Source organism: Erpetoichthys calabaricus, chromosome 18 (genome assembly GCF_900747795.2).
Source record: "Erpetoichthys calabaricus chromosome 18, fErpCal1.3, whole genome shotgun sequence".
NCBI classification, from domain to species: Eukaryota; Metazoa; Chordata; class Cladistia; order Polypteriformes; family Polypteridae; genus Erpetoichthys; species Erpetoichthys calabaricus.
Genome location: NC_041411.2, coordinates 13,583,349 through 13,598,583, shown reverse-complemented (window position 1 = coordinate 13,598,583; position 15,235 = coordinate 13,583,349). Strand labels below are relative to the sequence as shown.

The following is a 15,235-nucleotide window of genomic DNA, read 5'->3' as shown; positions in this document are numbered from 1 at the left end:
TTTACAGTCCAACACCCAAACCGTTAAGCCACACCAATTCATAATAAATTAAATTATTCCAATTAATGATCACTGGGATTTTCTGCTAGTGGTATTAATAGGAACAATTAAAAAAAATGACTGTCGCCGTTCCAAAACGTCTCGCTTATTCCGCGGCGAAACGAGAAGGGCGACATTTGGGGTGTAAATAAAAACAACGGCAGTTGCCCTCCACTGCCCGGTTCCGTTGCCCTCTCCCGTCCTGGTCTGGCCGATCCGTGCCGTGCTGTGCCGTGCCGTGCCGCTGTGAGCTCCGCTTGCTCGCTCTCCAGTCGGCGCAGGCGCTGTGGCGTCTCGCAAAGCTGGATATTGAGTGTTTGCATTGTGTCTGAACTGCCGGCGAGCTTTAAAAAAAATATTATACCAAGAGCAGCAATGTCGGGCAGGTCGGTCCGCGCGGAGACCAGGAGCAGAGCGAAAGATGACATCAAGCGGGTGATGGCCGCAATTGAAAAAGTACGAAAATGGTAAGGAAGAATTACATAGGCAGAGGGAAAAAAAGCCACGGGTTCATTATCTAAGAAGAGAAAGCACATCTTGTGGGGGAGGAGAGAGCGAGAGCGAGAAAAGGAAGAAAGAAAGAATCGAATGCCAGGGTCATCTCGTGCTAAATTCGAGAGCCTCGCGCCGCTGGCACAGGTGTGCAGGAGCGCACTCGCACCGCTCGCAACATTTCTTTTGCTAAAAAGGGGATTTTTTTTCCCATTAAGAATTAATGTGGGCTGAACCCAGAAGCCATTTCGTTGCAGTCACATGAAGGCTTTGCTTTTTTTTTCCCTCTCCTCTCTGTCTGGTGTAATGCCGGCTGGAGAGAGAGGGAGAGACGGGGAGAGGGGTGACTCTCGTGGATTTTGCGGAGTTTTAGGAGCCCCCCGTGCGCGCCGTCGCGGTCCCCTCCGCCTTGTCACTCACACGGAGCCGACGGCGCTCTCGAGTCAGAATTATTATTTTACAGTCGCGGGCTTTTAAATTTAGCGCTTTCAATCGCTCTCTCTCTCTCTTTCTCTCACTCTCTCTTCACAGCCGGCGACATAGCGTGCGGTCCGAGCCGCCCGGGGGAAACGCGCCGGCTTGTGGCTTTCCAGCACTCGGGAGTCCGGCGAATGATAGAGTGAACCTCCGGAACCGGGACGGGCCAGCCGAGGGCCCGCGTAGCGCCACCCGGTGCCCCATTCACAACTAATTGTGCACTCGCCACACTTTACTTCGGTCACGAGTGGTCTGACCCCACCCCTCCCCAAAATCAAAACGAGTCCGACTCGGGGACACCCGGCTTCGGCAGATGCTTCCCGTGAAGAGCGGTACTTTACATTGATCGAAGAGTGCGCGCTCGTAAAGAGACGGGCACGTTCACGGAGTATTTCTTTATAAACGTGAAGTCTGTCAGCCGAATCGGCTTTGCTTTATCACCGTCTAGGCACTTTATGGGTAATCGCTAATTACAAAGTACATTTAATATTTTATTTCTTTTCTTTTTTAATTATTTTTATCGATTTGGTAATTCACTTTAACAGTAAGCTGTTGGTTTTAGCTAAGCCGCAGTGATCCAGTCCTGAATTTACAAGAATTGAGAAATGAGTAGATGAGTGTGCCTTGTTAATTGTCAGATCTTTCATACAGTGTTGCATTTTGGCTTAGTGCTACCAGGGCAGGCTCTGGTTCAAGCAATCCCATATTCTCAGAAGATGAATTGATAATACAGCGTGCGCCTCAGTTGGGAAAGGCAGCAGTTGCTGCAAGTTTACATGCGTGCCGTCTTAACAGCCAGTTATGTTTGTACAGTTAACTACACACGTGCAATTAACAGTACATTTAACTGAAAACCTCTTTTTAAATGGAAGTTTGTCAACTGAACCGGGTTTTCTTTATCATTGCATAGTTGATATTATGGGATAATCACTAATTGCAAATTACACATTTCATGAATATTTTGTTTTTGTTCATTTTCTTTATGGTAATTCAGTAATTATCTAGCCTGAACTTAGAAGACACAGGACAAGAATGGGTGAATAAATGTGAGCTTTGGTGATGCATGATCTCCCATCCAATGCTGGTGCAAGTCTTAGCACTACCAAGGCAGGCTTAGGTTCAAGCCACCTCATATTGGATTAAGCTGGTCAGAAGGTGAATGGATTGATAATCAAGGTGGAACATGGCAGTTATTGCAAGTTTACACACTTGATTGTCAAGAATCAGCACAGTTAAACTGCTAGTGTTGAATTAACACCTAAAAGTGTGTTTTGAAAAGAATACCTCCATACATACAATTTTAAGGGTGACTGTAACACTTTTAAGAGTTCTTTTAACCGGACTGATTTTGCTGTATATCAGTTTTTTCAAATATGAATTATTTTTTTACTGCCACTTCGACTTGAGCTAGTCCAGGTCTGAACTTGAACCGTTCGGGATTTATAAAATGGATAGGCAAATGGACGTCCAACTACAGTGGACCCTTGACTTACGAACTCAATTCGTTTGCGAGGGCTGGTTGTAACTCAAGTTGGTTGTAAGTCAAGACTATTTTTCCCATAAGAAATAATGGAAATACCCATAATGCGTTCCGAACCTCCCACAGCAACACTTACTTAACCTTTTCATAATAAAAAAGGGTTGTATAATGTGCATAATTTACCAAAACACCAATAATTTTTCTAATGTACTAACCAAAAAGTTATAAAAAGTGCCTAGCCTACCAGAAACAATTTCATACAGTACTCACCATTTAATTTGACATCTTTGGGCTGCAGGACGGGATGAGGAGGAGAATGAAATGGAAGGTGGTTATTGTTTGTAAAATTGTCGAGATGGTGGATTTCGACATGCTGTACATATTAGCGAGATTGGTCACACAAACACCACTCTCATATTTCTGCACATTTCGTTTCGATTGTGATCGCTTACTTTACCTTCGTTACCTTCTCTTCCTTCCTTAGCAATTATCGAAAAAAATTATATAAATCACTGCACTGACCGAAATTACGTCCACAAACACATGTATCTGGGCTCCGACTGACGCTTACGAACGCTCTCGGCTGTTTGTTTACAGTCGCACAAGCGGATACACGTGACCGCATTCAGGTCATAACGCAAGATGTTGGTTGTAAATCAAAACAAAAATTTTGGTCGTAAGTCAAGTTGTTCTCATGTCAGGCCGGTCGTATATCAAGGGTCGACTGTATATGGATTTGTCTTTGCCAGCATTGAGTTTTTATAAAGCAGTGCCTTTCTTTTACTGATCAATTTTTGATTAAGAAAAAACAGTTTTAAGCAAATAAATGGATGTGCAATCCCCTCCAATTGTAAAACGGGGGATTTCTAATGGATAAGGGTTTACAGGTTTATAGTGTCATTATTGTCACGTGTACAGAGTAGAGTGAAACTCTTACTTGCATATGGGCTGATCAACATGCAGCATGTTCCTACTGTCCGACATCATGATTAATGAGTAGAACTGCCTTACCTCGAAACTTCTCTCTTGTTTATTCACATCAGTGGTGGCTCAGAGCAGAGATGTGGTCTGGACTTTGTAAATACGGTTGTGTGGCTTCAAAGATAAATTTAATTTTGTCAAATCTAGTTCAGTTATAGCTTCAAGGGATACCAGAGCCTATCCTAGCAGCGCTGGGTGGAAATGAAGAAGGAGCTCCGGACAGGGCAGCAGTCGGTCATCGGACCCACTCACACACACACACACGGTCATTTTAGAGTCACCAGTCAACTTAACTCGTATGTCTTTAGGGATGCGGTAGGAAATGGACACAGGGTGCACATGTAAACTTGCACATGGGCAATGACCAGCCGTGGTATTTTACAACTCAGATCCATAGCACTGGATCTGTGAAGCAGCAGTAGGGGCATATAAACAGAGTATAATGAAATTCTTACCTGCATGTCCAACCAAACATCATGTTGTCTTAGAAAATGCCACACTGTGCTGTTGTGCTGCCTGGACTCAAAAATAATATAGGCCAGTTTGGTCAGAATCCGTGGTTTGCCCTAACAGTTTATTTTAAACAGGAGTAGCAATAAAAGAAAGGGTCCTCCAACAACATAAAATTCTCATCAAATTCTACAAGTGGCAGGAATCTATCCCATTAAAACTGGATGCAAGGCAGGAACCAATCCTAAACGGGAGTGCCAGTCGTTTGCTGAGCTCACACATCGACACACACACACACACACACACATGCTCTCCATCATTTAAAGTTGCCAGTTAACTCGATACATACTTCTCTGGGGAGAAACTTGTGTCCTCCATCCCTGAATGGGTTTATATGGATTAGACAGTGGGTTTATGTTGAGAGCATGCTGGTCCACCATAAATTTAACGGAGACATAGATTGCCCAGGCTGGTGTTTGGTCACACCTTTTACTTTGCCCTTTCTCTTGGCTTCTTTCATTACTGGCCATTATTAAGTCAGCTTTAATCTCCACAATGTAATAAAGCCCACCTATGGCTTATCAGAATTATTTCATCATGCACTTGCAAATTACAAAATGTGGACTGGTTGGTTTCTTATTGTAAAATAAAAGTGAAGTTTGAAGGACATTTATGTAGCAGGTGGTATGGTTGAGTGTCTTTGGACAAGGACTTCAATTTAAGTTGAAGTCCCCACATCTAGGTCTCGGGTTAGTGCTGTAGCGGAGAAGGGTAAGGCGCTGTATGAGCAGGGTCACTGTTTAGTGCAGGGGTGGGCAGCATCAGTCAACGGAGGGCTGCAGGTTTTCATTCCAACCCAGTTGCTTAATTAGTAACCAATCCTTTCCAGTCTCGGACCCTATGTAATTTTATGGCTTGTTAGGTTCTTCTATCGTAGATTTTTTTCCTTTCCAAGGATATTATCCAAATGATTTGAGGCCTAAAATGAATAATTTTCAGTCTGTCACACTTTTCTCTCAAGTGTTTTATTAACCAAATAGAGCATGATGAATCCACACAATAGTTGGAGAACTGCTGGCTCTTTTGTCGTTTGTATCGTATTGCTAATAACAGTGAGTACAGCTATTTAAGACTTAAATAAGCAGTTAAGGGTGGGGAACCTTACCAGGTGAGACCACTAAAATGAAGCATCAAATGTCACGTGATCAACAAGAGCTTCTTCATCAGCAATAATTGACTTGTAATTAAGGAACTGGGTTGGAACAAAAACCTGCAGCCACTGCGGCCCTCCAGGACCGACGCAGCCCACTCCTAGTCTAGTGGCTATGACATGCTGGCTCAGTCCCCGACGCCAACTTGTCATTTGATGTCAAGCAAGAATCTGATTGCACTGAGACTGTTGAAAAGTGCTAAATGGAGAGTGCTCTTGCTGTGAGGTTGACAGAGGGATTTTGTCTGCCAGGGTTCCACCTTTGGAACAGCGGCTCTCTGTGAAAGGCACTACATATCAAAGATTTCCAAGACGGCGTCGTATCCTAAAGGGCTACAGTGTGGGTTTGTTTGTAAAGTACAAGCTTGCTGGTCTAATCCCCCCAACTGACTCATGTGTGTCGCTGAGTGAGTCACTTCACTGTCAGGGCTCCAGTGTCTTTGTGCACTTTTGATTCCTCGTTTGCTTTGGAGAAAAGGGTTAGCAAATGAAATAAATGTAAATGTCTCTGTGTTGGCCTCAGCTTATCGTGAGCTGCTGTCTCATTACAAAGGCATCATTTCAGGAGGTTTTTGTTAGCTGTCTGGTTTTGCATTGTGGGTGTTCATGCAAACTAAGTCCCGTTATCACGACTCAAGTAGATGTAGCAGTTTGTGGCTTCGGGCCCAGTCATCACTGAAGCCACCCCCGTTGTGACACGACTGGGTCCTGTAACCACAAACAGCTGTTCTGTTCATTAGGTGTGGTCCAAAGTGCATGCCTATATTTTAGATTGGGCAGACTTGCACGTCATATTGGCTAGTTAATGTGACCCACAGCGGACGGGGTAACAGCAAAGTGGGGTTTGAACAAGTGCATATATAAAGATAGAAATTCAAGTGGAAATCTGAAATATTTGGAGTCAGTTGCGTCACTTGGGTATTTATTTAAGTAGAAGAGGGCCCAGAATGCCTGCCGCCATCTCAATGCACAGTTCTACACTGTTCGTTTACATTTCGTGATGTGTTTAAAAGCTCACTTTATGTACGGAGCATCATTTCTTAAATATGTTTGTTCTGTAGACACGTTACAGAGAGGGAGGCCTACACTGTGATGCCACTGCTGTAGCTTATGAACTGGCACCTGCTGTCTGCTTAAGCACTGGAAGGAGAAATGAAATGACTTTGTAATGCAAGCGTGAGGTTGAATTTTGGTTAATAAAGTACTCAGAATAAAATTCCGCAATGTTTTCTGATGCCCATTTTCATTACTTAGTTTATGCTTTGATATCTTATGGTAGATTAGAACAAATTATTTCCAGATCTGCAGTATGATGCTTACTGTACGTCGGCTTTGACAGGGTAGAATGTGGATGAGCATCTTAACTCAGTCCTCTCTGCAAATGGACTTGGTGACACCAGAACTTTATGGACGGTTGGCAGTGTTGGCAAGTCTTTAAGATAGTGTCATTGATCTGGAGGTAGTAGGGGGTTGTTCAGATGGCAAAATTGGACAGATAAGTAGAAAATCATGACAATATGCTTACTCGACTACTAGTACTACAATCTTCAAACTGTACAGGCTGAAACTATTTGACTTTAAAGGATAATTTTGGTATTTTTTCAAGTCAGTGTTATTTTTTCATAATCATGGTATATATAAAGTTGCCATGTTGTGTTTTAAAGTTACATTATAAATTTGAAACGAATACAGTACCTGCTGTTGTGGTTTAAAATGGGGTCTACAGGGCACCGTGGAAACTAAAGTCCTTAAACTTCAAGTATGTCAACTTTAAAACAGTAAATATTTAGATTTCAGAAAACATCCCTTTCACATTTTTAAGTTACATTGTTTATATAAACAAGAGTCGATTGGAGGCAATATGTATTATCACAGATTCTGTTGTGGGTGGGGTTTTCATTTAAATGAAGAAAAGTAGCACAAACCACACGTGTTTTGAGTTATTTAGCGTGACTTTGCCTTTCTACATCTATATACTCGCACTATCTCTGGGTTAAAAAACTTTACCCTAAGTGCTCAAATCCACCATAGCATTCATGTAGTGACCTTAACGATACTACGCTCTGAGGATGTAAAAGGTTACCACAGAGGGACCCAGGTGATAAGGTGAAGAGCACAGCTGGAATGTCACAGAAAATCCGCCCCCCAAACCAACTTGAATACGTCTGTTTTATGGAATCTTGAAATGCATATCAATACTCAAAAAAGTTCTTTGCTTGAAAATAGACATATTCAGTATGTTTTAAGTGTTTTTTTTGTTTTTTCACGATTAAACCAATGCCCCGTAGACTCCATTTTAAAATGTAAGAACTTGTAAAAAATTTTTTTAGATTTATAGAGAGACATTTCTCTTATGAACACAATTTTCTTTGTAATTATTGTATAGTGCATGATTGTGAAAGAAGAATTTTAACTTGAAAAATATCAAACTTATCCTAAAAGCCAATAGCCGATTTTGTAAAAACGTTTTACGTTTTGGGACCCTGTCACCGTCCTTACCTTGTAAATCTTTTTTTTTTTACCTTTTTGCACACTCCGCTTCTGTTGCAAGCGTCTGATACAAATGGGATGGAATGACATTAGGGTGGTAGTTAGAAGGTTACGATCCATTGATAGCCCGTCTTTTCACGAGAATGGTTTTCACTGGGCAAAGCGTATTAAAGTCTTTAAGCTTCACTTGTATTAAAATTATTACAGATATTATGATGGACTGGTGCCCTATACAGTGTTGACTCCTCTTCTTACAAATGTAGTAGCAGTAGTAGTAAGAGTACTATCATGTGTACAGAGTACATTGAAATTATCGCATTTCTAACCAACATCCAATGGAAATTGTCAGTAGAATTTCTCTCCCAAAAGATTTTATGTATATGAGGTAAAAGCAGACAGTTGCTATCAACACTGAATACCAAACGAGAGGGAATCCTACAAAACTATAAAATGGTAATTTCCAAATGTATAGTAGTTTTTTTTTTTATCTCTTGCTTTTGTTAACTTACTAGGGGGCTTCGCCCCCTGCTCTCTTCGCTTGCCAACCCCCGTTTTTGTTTTTCCAGAAACACACTTTTAAGATTTTTTTTTCTTTGAATTGTTGCTGTTTCATTAGTTTCACTTTTATTTCTGAACTTCTGTAAAAACAATATGCTGAATCTTTTAAATGAGGTCAGTGAGACGTGTGTTTAATGACTTTGTACCATAATTCAGGACAGGTTTCTCTGTTTGGAATTTCAGCACAGACAAAGCGATCGACATCATCAGCAGATGATAATTTTTTTTGTAAAGTAACCAATAAATGCATGTGAGGTAAACTCCGTTTTTGAAATTCTCTTTGACTTAAACTTCCATATATTTGATCTCTATTCGCCTTTTCGTTATTTCTCCGAGTAATAATTTCTCTTTTTTTGTGCTAATGCGATGTTTACTTTCTTTTTTTGACACTGTCGTTTTTTTCTGTTTTCATATTCTGTATCTTGCTCAGCATGTGTTTCGCGCCTACATTTTTTTTTTAGTCTTTTGAATTCCAGTTTTCATTATCTCTAACCTGCTCTGCATGTGTTTGGCCCCCTTGTGTTTTTAACCTCTTTACTTTGTCTTTTATTTCTGACCTCGCTTTATCCTGCTTTTTTTTTTTTCAATGACACCTGGTCCGTGGTGATTATTTTCCCTTTTTCAAGTAATAATTTGTTTGTTTGCACTACTGCAATCTTTACTTTCTTTTTTTTTATACTTTCTAATTTTCCTGCTTTCATATTCTTTAACTTTCTCCACATGTGTATCGTGCCAATGTTTTTTGTTTTTTTTTGTGAGCCTTTCGATTTTCCATTGTTTTCATAATCTGCTCTGCATGTGTATAGCGCCAACATCCGGATTAGACGTGCTTTTTTTTTCAATTCCACTTGTTCCAGGCTGATAATTACTTTCTTTATTTTCTGAATTTGCACCTAGATTATTCTTTTTCTTTTTTGTCTCTCCAACACTTTTGAGTCTCTTTTCTCCGCGCTGCTTTCTTCTTCACTTAGTCGTCTACGTTTCATCTATAATACATTGTCCTTATATGCTTTATATGCGCTGAGAGCCCTGGATCTGTGTGTCCTCAAAGCCAAAACACGACTGAGTGTGTTGCTGCCTGTGCTGTTATTTGGTTGTAAGTAGGGCGTGTCTTGCAAGAATCTCATGTTCTACGTCATCGCAAGATGGTCCTGGGTCAATCTTTTGGCACAAAGTCTTATGTTTAAGGTCCCCGCGAGACTAAAGAGACTGGCCACGGAGTGTGTCTTACATGATCTTAATGTTAAGATCATGTCTCAACGCCCAAACTGTTTCTCTGCAGGATTTTTTTTTATAATAGAGTGATTATACAATACCATTCATCCATCTTCCGAACTAATTTATCCGGATTAGGGTCGCAGGGATCATACAATACCACAATTAAAACATGAGTGTGTTATAAAGAGTGGCGACATAGGAGTGGGTGGTAATGCCAAAATCCATATCATGGTATAATTCAAAATTCCAAAGGTGATAACCAGTATCATGTAGTTGTATGTACTTTTCTGACTGAAGCTTATTTTAATTAACTGTGCAACTGACTAATTATGCACACTTGTGCAACTCTTACTCCTCAAAATGCTTGTTAATACTCTGCTCAAACTCAGACAGACTTGGTAACAGGTGTTCTCCTCTCAAACTCCTCTCAAGCTTATAAATATTTTCTTACTTGGTCACTCACTCTTGTTGTCAAACAAATGCGGCACTACAAGACACTCATCTCATGTCCCACCTTCCTGTTTGCATCGACTACACAGGTCTCTGTGTAATACTATCAAAGGGGTCGGCTTACTTGCTCACACAAGTCCATATAAAAAGACATTACCTTTAAGACATGAATACATTGATACAAAATCACTTTTACTGTTTGCTTTTGCATGTGCATTTTGTGTTTAAATTTGTTTGCAAGTTTTTATTAATTTTTAGCACACCACTAAAAAGGATTTTATGAAATCCGTACGAGAGAAAGAGTTTCTTCTGGCATACCAGCTGATCCGGTGTATATATCCACTGCTAACATTTAGGAAATCCCCTTGTGACCATACAGTTGAATCAGGCAGATATGAAAGTGGATGGACACCTAACCTAGTTTGTTATGAGGAAAAAGTCATGACTCCAGTTCTGCATAAATGTGACTTTGTTGACAAATAAAACAAGAATATCATGTCTAAAAGTACATTTGTTAAACTCTAAACAGATAGGATGTGCACTTCGCAAGAAAACGAATAACTTTGTTACCAGCTGTAATTCTTTTGGGGTTTCTATGGTACAGCATTTGTCGGTTCCATTTAATTGTTAAGTAGTCACTTTGGCAATAGGACATGATTATCTGGGCAGTGAAACTGGGGGGGTTTATCTTGAAGCTGTCTCTCTTCACATAAAATATTGTTAGAGTTTGAGTTTTGGGGTCCCTGTTTGCCATTTCTGAACCTTTTGTGTATTTAGGAACTGTTTATGCACCCCTCAAAATATTTTATCATTCATGGTGAAGTCAGTATGGTGCCATATTGTTATTTGTTTTTATTGTTGATGCTGCTTTCTTCTGTTCATTTTGCTTTGCTGCAGGTATGTTGTTTATGTCAATGATGTCCGTTGCTAGTCTTATGATCAAACGTCACCAAGGACTTTATCCATGTATTGGATTTAGTAAGAAACAAAAGCAATTGTATTTTGTAGTTTAGACAGGGGGAAACAAATCGAATCATTTAGTTTATTTAACAAAATCTGTTGTTAACAGGGAGGAGCGGCGGAAACATGCATGCACCAGTGTTCCCTCCACCACTGCAGTACTCCACTTGAACATAGAAAAGGTGCTATATAAATAACTAGCCGCCCCCCACGGCTTCGCCCGCATAGAAGTGAAACAGGACAGCGAGGAGGGCCCTGCCTGGCTCCCTACTCCTGACGTGATGCTTCCCCCTCCGCTCGGCCCGCAGCCTCTGTGTTGGATTAGCGTTAATATGTCGCTCCAGCAAGTAAAACTATAATTCTTAGCGCGATGAGACAAGTTACAAAATCAACCACAACGTTCAAGCAAATTCTAGACAAAAAACAGATCTAAATCCGTTAAGTTGTTCTCTCGTTTGCTAGCTAAGCGGATGTAAGATTGTAAGATACACCCGCTGCGTCTCTCTCTAGGATTCGAGCAAATAAATCGGAAACCGCAATTGAACTCTGATACTTCGCACGATGAGAGAAGTTGCAAAATCAGCCAGAATGTTCAAGCAAATTCTAGAAAAAAACCCGATCTAAATCTGTTAAGTAGTTCTCTCATGAAAAGCGGACAGACATACAGACAGACGTTGGATTTTATATATCTATATCTCTCTCTCTCATATATATATAGAGATATAGATATATAAAATCCAACGTCTGTCTGTATGTCTGTCCGCTTTTCATGAGATTTAGAGATATATATATATATATATATATATATATATATATATATATATATAGAGAGAGAGAGAGAGAGATGTATTATTATTAATGTACTGTATAGTCCCTTTTACTTACCCTGTTTGCTGTGGTCTTAGCAGAGCTCTGTCCCTAGTCTCTGTTTTCTTTATTTTAGTTTGTTTATATGAATATTTTATTTTTTTTATTTAGTGACAGTTTGCTATATAAATGTTTTTACTGCTGTTTTATGGAATTTTTTGTTGTTAAGTCATTTTCAGTCTTTAAATTATTTTCTATTTGTTAATAATGTCACATTAATGTATGTTTTTATTAGTTGTTTTTGTTGAGCCCAAGGGGGACAGGGCCCCCCAAAGCTGCAGTAGTGTAGCTGCCCAAAGTCCTGTTTTAAAGGTTTAGCCTGCCATAAGTAAGGTCTGAGACATTAGGTCCTTCATATATTGTTTGGCTCCAATATTTGGATACTTTCTTGTAAATATTGTAAGTTCTCCTTAGATTTTTTTGTTTCGGATTTCTTGCCCTTGTTTCTCACCTTTGATTTCAAACATGGTGTGATGCGTTTTTGTTTTGGCCTATTGCTTTAGGGAATGGAAAGTGCTGGCTCTGTGTTCCTGTGTGTTTTACACTTACTATGTTTTTGTGTTATATTTTTGAATTTTATGTATTTCTGGCAGCTGTCTCATGTGCATTCCCTGCTGCTTGGGGGCAAGGGATGTGGCACCTGACAGTTGCAACAGTGGGTTTAAATAGCTGCCCAGTAAGCCATGTCTTTATCTAAGCTTTGGATAAGAAAAAGCTTTCATAAACCCATTCCAAGTGTTTATTGCTTTCTGAATTGATCTCTTGTGTTACTGACTTTCATTTTGTATTTCTAACCTTGATTTTTGTCTTGCTCTTTGGCTTTCTTATTTTTCAACACTTACCAATCTCTTGGCTCTGATCCTTTTTTTCTTTTGCGTTTCTGTCTCGGTTTGCCCTTTAAAAAATTTGCCATTTTCCCTGACACAACATTTTGCTTGTTTATTTTAACTTTGAAGCAATTTTTGATTGAATGCATTTTTAATTAAAAAGATGATTGTTTTGCTTCTTTGGGCTAGGAGTTTTTGGATTTTTGGCCTAAAGCCTATTTTGAGTTTCAGGGTCTAGGCTTATTTGAAGAGCGTTTTTTTTTTCCTTGATACTTTTTGAAGTTCAAGGTTCTGAGAGTACAACAGCATTGGTCTTTTGATGATCAGTACTGTTGACTTCTCTCCAGTTTTGCTTTGCGTTTTTTCTGGCTATTTAGCTCTTAAATAAGCTCTGTATTTTCTATCACTTAAGACATTACATCTTGCCTGAAGAAGGGGCCTGAGTTGCCTCGACAGCTTGCATATTGTAATCTTTTTAGTTAGCCAGTAAAAGGTCTCATTTTGCTTGACTTTTCACTACCATCACTTAAGAGAGAGAGATGGGTTGGGAACATGCGCTGATAGCACGTTGCCGCACCCACCACATGATGAACCACCTGGATTGGCACCCAAGTGTTGTAGGTGACACCTCAGCACCAAACTGGAACAGAGTGAGGTTTTTTTATGGTGGGTGGAGTGCCAGTCCTGCCAACAACACCCAGGTTTTCCTTTAAGTTAATGGACTTGCTTGCAGGGCTGGATGCAGATTAACGTCATCATTTAAAGGGCAACTAAATATATGCAATACTCGTATATCATTGAAATATTCCTGTAAGGCAGTGTAAATACTGATGCCTTCTTACTTGGCACCTTCTACTGGTATCAGACTAACTATACAGCACTTTACTTGATTGCCCATATATCACTATCTTGAATTGACTTTCTCAGGTTCTCACCGAATGCCATAGTGTTTGAAAACACATTACAATTTTAAGGGTAGCTACTTAATATAGGCCATCAAATGGTTTGGACATCAGCTTAAATCTATGACTTTCCACTGGGACAGACTGTGTCTTTGATACACTGTGGTTTGCATTTTTACAATGCTCTGCTCTACGTGGTTCACCTTGTTCAATCTATGTTTGGTTCTTAACTTGATTAACTTTTATTGCATCCCGCAACCCACAAAAGAGCGAGCTGTCTGGTCCCGTGTACTTGGAATTCTTTAAATGAGCAATCCGTTTGCAGGTTTCAAAATGAAGACCTTGAAGTGGCCATTTGAAGCTCTGTTTGTTTTCTTCACAATGACAAATAGCTGCTCTCTAGACTTGAGACGTCGGCAGCATAATTAAAGCTCAGGTGCCGTGTATGAATCGCTCGGTTCATGGAACAAAAACAGTGAAGTGTCTCCTGTCTGACGCCGCTGCTGAAAAGATGGAACCTTTGGGTTTGGCTGTGTTTAATTAACAGGCACACTGTGGAAAATGTGACAGAAAAAGTTTGGTGTATGGGGATTATTGCTTTACTCTGGGGCATGAAGAGTGATTTTTTTTTTTTAAACTTGCAAGTAGTCACACTAATATATGGTTGCTTTATGAAAGAGAAACTAGTCATTCTATAATTTAGTAAAGGTGTAGTAGTGTACATGTTCAGCTACTGTAAAGTTCAGAATTCTAGGCGCACCTGAATGGTGTGAGCTGCTTTGTTTAATATTCTCTAGTTCTCAAATTATTATTAGGGACAGAATGTTATGTGTTTAATACTTTTTTCCCCACCATACATTAATATTCCTTTTTTAAGTCAACTGAATAATATCATTTAGTGAAATACCCAGGATGTACACATACAATTATTACTTAACTATAATATGAATATGATACCCAGTGCATTCCTGTTTGTTATGGCACTGAAGAGTCGTGATGTGTTGGAGTTTGGTCAAACATACAAGTAAGTATTTCTCTGTCCTGTTCACTGTACACATGACAATACTATGACTACTACTGTACACCACTTCTACAGCTTGAGCTCTAGCATCTGAATTGACTCCAGAATCCACAGAAGAAACGGAGCTGTTGACTTTATAGCTCACAGATTAAACAATTACACTTACTGTAAACACATCCACTGATATGTGATTGGTAGTTCTGATATTATTATATTATGTTATTATACGGAAGAATGTCATTACAGTGTATAACTATAGTCAAGATCCTGATGTTTGAGAAATGTTTTGCTGTCATATTATAAAATGGTCAACAAACAAAAGTTTTGTTGTACTAATAATACTTATATAAGCATGGTAAGCTGTACATTGAAATCTTTACTGCTAATCAAATGTTTTAGAACACCTCATTTTTTCTTCACATTTACTCAGTTGAAATGCAATGAATGACCTAAAGTTCTAAAAAGGTTTAAATTTAAAATTTAGGTTAGCAAAAACTGAAAAAAAAAAGGAAATTTCAGAAAATTACAAAAGGATCTTCTTCAGGGAACAACTAATAGGTTTCAACCTACAGATGGTCAATTAAACTAAATAAAGCCTTGCAAGCTGAAGCGAACAATGTGCACAGGTGTCACAACTTCTGTAGATTACTTTAAAAACCTCCCTCTCTGTCTTAAATCAAATTTGGAACTTTATTTTTATTTAAAAAAGCCATTCTGAAATGAAAATGATCTCCATTCACACATTCACATTAGCGTTTTTATTTAATTTACAAATGCATCCCCGCCCCCAATCCCAAAATATACATTAGTGCA

General features: G+C 39.5%; 1 protein-coding gene across 2 annotated transcripts in view; it reads left to right on the top strand.

The window, feature by feature from the left end:
- Positions 1-237: 237 nt before the first annotated feature.
- Positions 238-15,235, top strand: part of bcl7a (BAF chromatin remodeling complex subunit BCL7A) — a 34,373-nt gene continuing 19,375 nt past the window's right edge. Inside the window, exon 1 of one of the 2 annotated variants that reach the window (XM_028824950.2) lies at positions 238-506. In XM_028824950.2, coding sequence (XP_028680783.1) covers positions 415-506 — 92 coding nt within the window. In that variant the 5' untranslated portion in view covers positions 238-414. The remainder of the gene's footprint in view (positions 507-15,235) is intronic. The other variant, XM_028824951.2, reaches the window with a different exon arrangement.